At 46.4% G+C, this 3,296-nt stretch overlaps 1 protein-coding gene across 1 annotated transcript in view; it reads left to right on the top strand.

Moving 5' to 3' along the window:
• Positions 1 to 3,296, top strand: part of reln (reelin) — a 67,472-nt gene that overhangs the window by 23,253 nt on the left and 40,923 nt on the right. The window contains 1 exon segment of the mRNA XM_070439092.1: positions 626 to 794. Within this exon segment, the coding sequence (XP_070295193.1) occupies positions 626 to 794 (169 nt within the window).

Genomic DNA, 3,296 nt, shown 5'->3' on the forward strand with positions numbered 1-3,296 from the left:
CTACGACCATTACCAAGGATGATATGTGTAAAGGCTACGTAGTATGCTTGGTAATGCAGTAGACCCTTTAACACACATACTTGGTAATGCAGTAGACCCTTTAACACACATACTTGGTAATGCAGTAGACCCTTTAACACACATCCTCAAAATCCTGACATCCCACTGGGTACAGATATCAGTCTAGTTTTGATTTACTATTTGGTTGAATTGTCACGCTGTCAAATAAAATTTAAAAAACAATTTTATTTGTCACATGCGCCGAATACAACAGGTGTAGACGTCACCGTGAAATGTTTACTCTTTAAAGCCCTTTAAAACCAACAGTGCGGAGTTAAAAAGTAAGAACATTTTGTAAATAGAAAATAGCAACACACAAGATAACAGTAAGGGGGCTGTTTACAGGGAGTACTGGTCATTTAGGTTAAAAGTTGTGTGAAACAAATACAACATTTCCCTTAACGTCGATGACTTTTGCAAATCCAAATCAGTTTTTCAYGTTGATTGAACGTCGTCGCATTGAATTTCTTGGTTGATAATGTCACGGAAACAACCAGTTTTTGCCCAGTGGGRMMWWTGGTGGGGACACACTGTATGTCTGACTGGCTATATATGTCTCCTGTAGGTAAGAAAGAGGAGGTGTGGGTGATTGATGACCTGATCATCGATGGCAGCTCRCTCAACAACCCTCCTGTAGTCTCAGACAACTTTGAGGGCGGACCCCAAAACTACAACTGGCTCTTTTACCCAGGAGGCAACACTGGACTCTACTGCCCCTACCAGAAGAGGGGCCTGTGAGTAGTACTACCTGCCTCTTGTACACTGTGAAGACCTTCTACTGTACCTCCAGTCCTTGTCTCTGTGTGTTGGGTCAAGTCCACTTCAAATCAGTCAATTCAGGAAGTAAACTAACATTGTAGTTTAGGGTTTCCTTAAGAGTCTATTGATGCACCTGTGCGTCAATCTAAGTCACATAATAAAACAAATCCCCATCAAAATCTGTCTGTTCAAACTCAAATCCACCGCATCACCCTATGTCGGCCTTCTACATCCTATATCGGCCTTCCACATCCTATGTTGGCCTTCCACACCCTATGTCGGCCTTCCACACCCTATGTCGGCCTTCCACACCCTATGTCGGCCTTCCACACCCTATGTCGGCCTTCCACACCCTTTTTATCTAGCTCCTCGGGAACATGCGAAGTCCCCCGAATCAGAAGCTAGTTCATCAGCTCACTAGCTACTAGCTAGTAGTCAGTAACCAATGCTAGCGGTCATCAGCTAACCGTTAGGCGGAGCTACTTGCAGAATTGTACAAAGCGATTCAACCACTGAGCATACCGGACTATTTTCTCTCCATAAATCACTGGTTTCCTAAACCGCCTAAGCTCTGAACCTTTTCACCTAGACATCGCAGGCTAGCCTGCTGCAATCCGATGTGAAACCTACTCTGGCTAATGTCTCTGTCCGCGAGTATGACACATTAGCCTCCTGAGGCTCGCCCATGCTAGCCCATCCCTGCTATCTGAAGAGGCCCATCCAGGCCCACTCCGGGCTCAACATTAGCTCTGGACCCCTTCTACTCTCGACGGATACGAGGGCACAGACCCCAGCCGATCCTTTCAAACTGGGATTAATGAACTTATCTGCTCGAGGGGGTACTCGAGACAGTTCCTTACGTCGTGACGTCCCCTGAACGCTCATCGATAGTCGCGGCCGCGCTAGCTGGTCGGAGCATATGGACGGTTTTGCTGCAATAGATCCATCTGCAATTTCTTTGGGCCACATACTTATCTTGCCAATTGGACTTGAGACCCCTCGCTTACTGCGGTAACCGCTACTAATCCATCACAACTGGTCTTACGTCGAGTACTGTGACGCACGAGGAGGCTAAAATAGACTTTCTCCATCTACGACTCACCGCTACTATAGGCCTTCTGCTAGCCCATTGCGAGCTCCCGGCCTGCAGACTGTCTGAATTGCCCGTGTCTAGAGCCAGCCCAACACTCACGACCCCTATAGCATCACTTAACTACGCCATGTCTCTCCCTAATATCAATAATGCTTGTCATTACTGCCTGGTTAGTGATTATTGCTCTTTAAATATTGTCACTGTACAGCCTCTAGCCCTGCTTTCAAATGCCTTACCACATTTAGTTCCCACCTTCCACATATGCGGTGGGTATCACCTGGTTTAAGTCGGCTCCTTGTGTGGGTTGTTTGCTGTGCTTGTGTTCGATACCTAAAGTTAATGTGTTCCTTAGGACCATGTCTCGTTCACTGGTGTTTAGGAATGTTTCTCCCAGCTCACTGGATAAGAACACCATGGCAGACTCATCCTTTTCCCTGTACACACAGAGAACACAGTCCGTTGTCAACAATCCTTTGTCAGCAGGGTTGGGCTCAAGTCCAACTCAATTCAGTCGATTCAGGAAGTATACTGACATTCCAAATCCAATTTGAATTGGATTTATTTTTTTCCGTTAACCTCTAAAAGTCTAAGCCTTTACGGGGAGAGGTTCTACTGAGATAACATATGGATATTTCTTTAAGATGGTCGTACCATGAATCATTTAGCTATTTTACTTTAAATATTAGGACCCCTGTAGGTATATATATAAATATATATATACAGTACATTTTTTTTACAAAAAATTTGATAAATAGATAGATTTAAATTTAGGCTTTTACAACTATAGCCCATCGAAACACATTGAATGACACATTCATAATGGCAAAACAGACAAACAAATAAATAAATAAAGGAATCAGGTGTCGAAGGCCGATATAGGATGTGGAAGGCGCATATAGGATGTAGAAGCCGACATAGGGGTGGAAGGCGACATAGGTGTGGAAGGCCGACATAGGGTGTGGAAGGCCGACATAGGGTGTGGAAGGCCGACATAGGGTGTGGAAGGGCGACATAGGGTGTGAAAGGCGCGACATAGGGTGTGAAAGGCCGACATAGGATGTGGAAGGCCGACATAGGATGTGGAAGGCCGACATAGGGGTGTGAAAGGCGACATAGGATGTGGAAGGCCGCATAGGGTGTGGAAGGCCGACATAGGGTGTGGAGGCCGACATAGGTGTGGAAGGCCGACATAGGATGTGGCCGACATAGGATGGGAGGCCGACATAGGATGTGGAAGGCCGACATAGGATGTGGAAGGCCGACTAGTGTGAAGCCGACATAGGTGTGGAAGGCCGACATAGGGTGTGGAAGGCCGACATAGGGTGTGGAAGGCGACATAGGGTGTGGAGGCCGACATGAGGGTGAGGAAGGCGCACTAGGATGT

The sequence above is a fragment of the Salvelinus sp. IW2-2015 genome, unplaced genomic scaffold (genome assembly GCF_002910315.2).
Source record: "Salvelinus sp. IW2-2015 unplaced genomic scaffold, ASM291031v2 Un_scaffold1405, whole genome shotgun sequence".
Lineage (NCBI taxonomy): Eukaryota > Metazoa > Chordata > Actinopteri > Salmoniformes > Salmonidae > Salvelinus > Salvelinus sp. IW2-2015.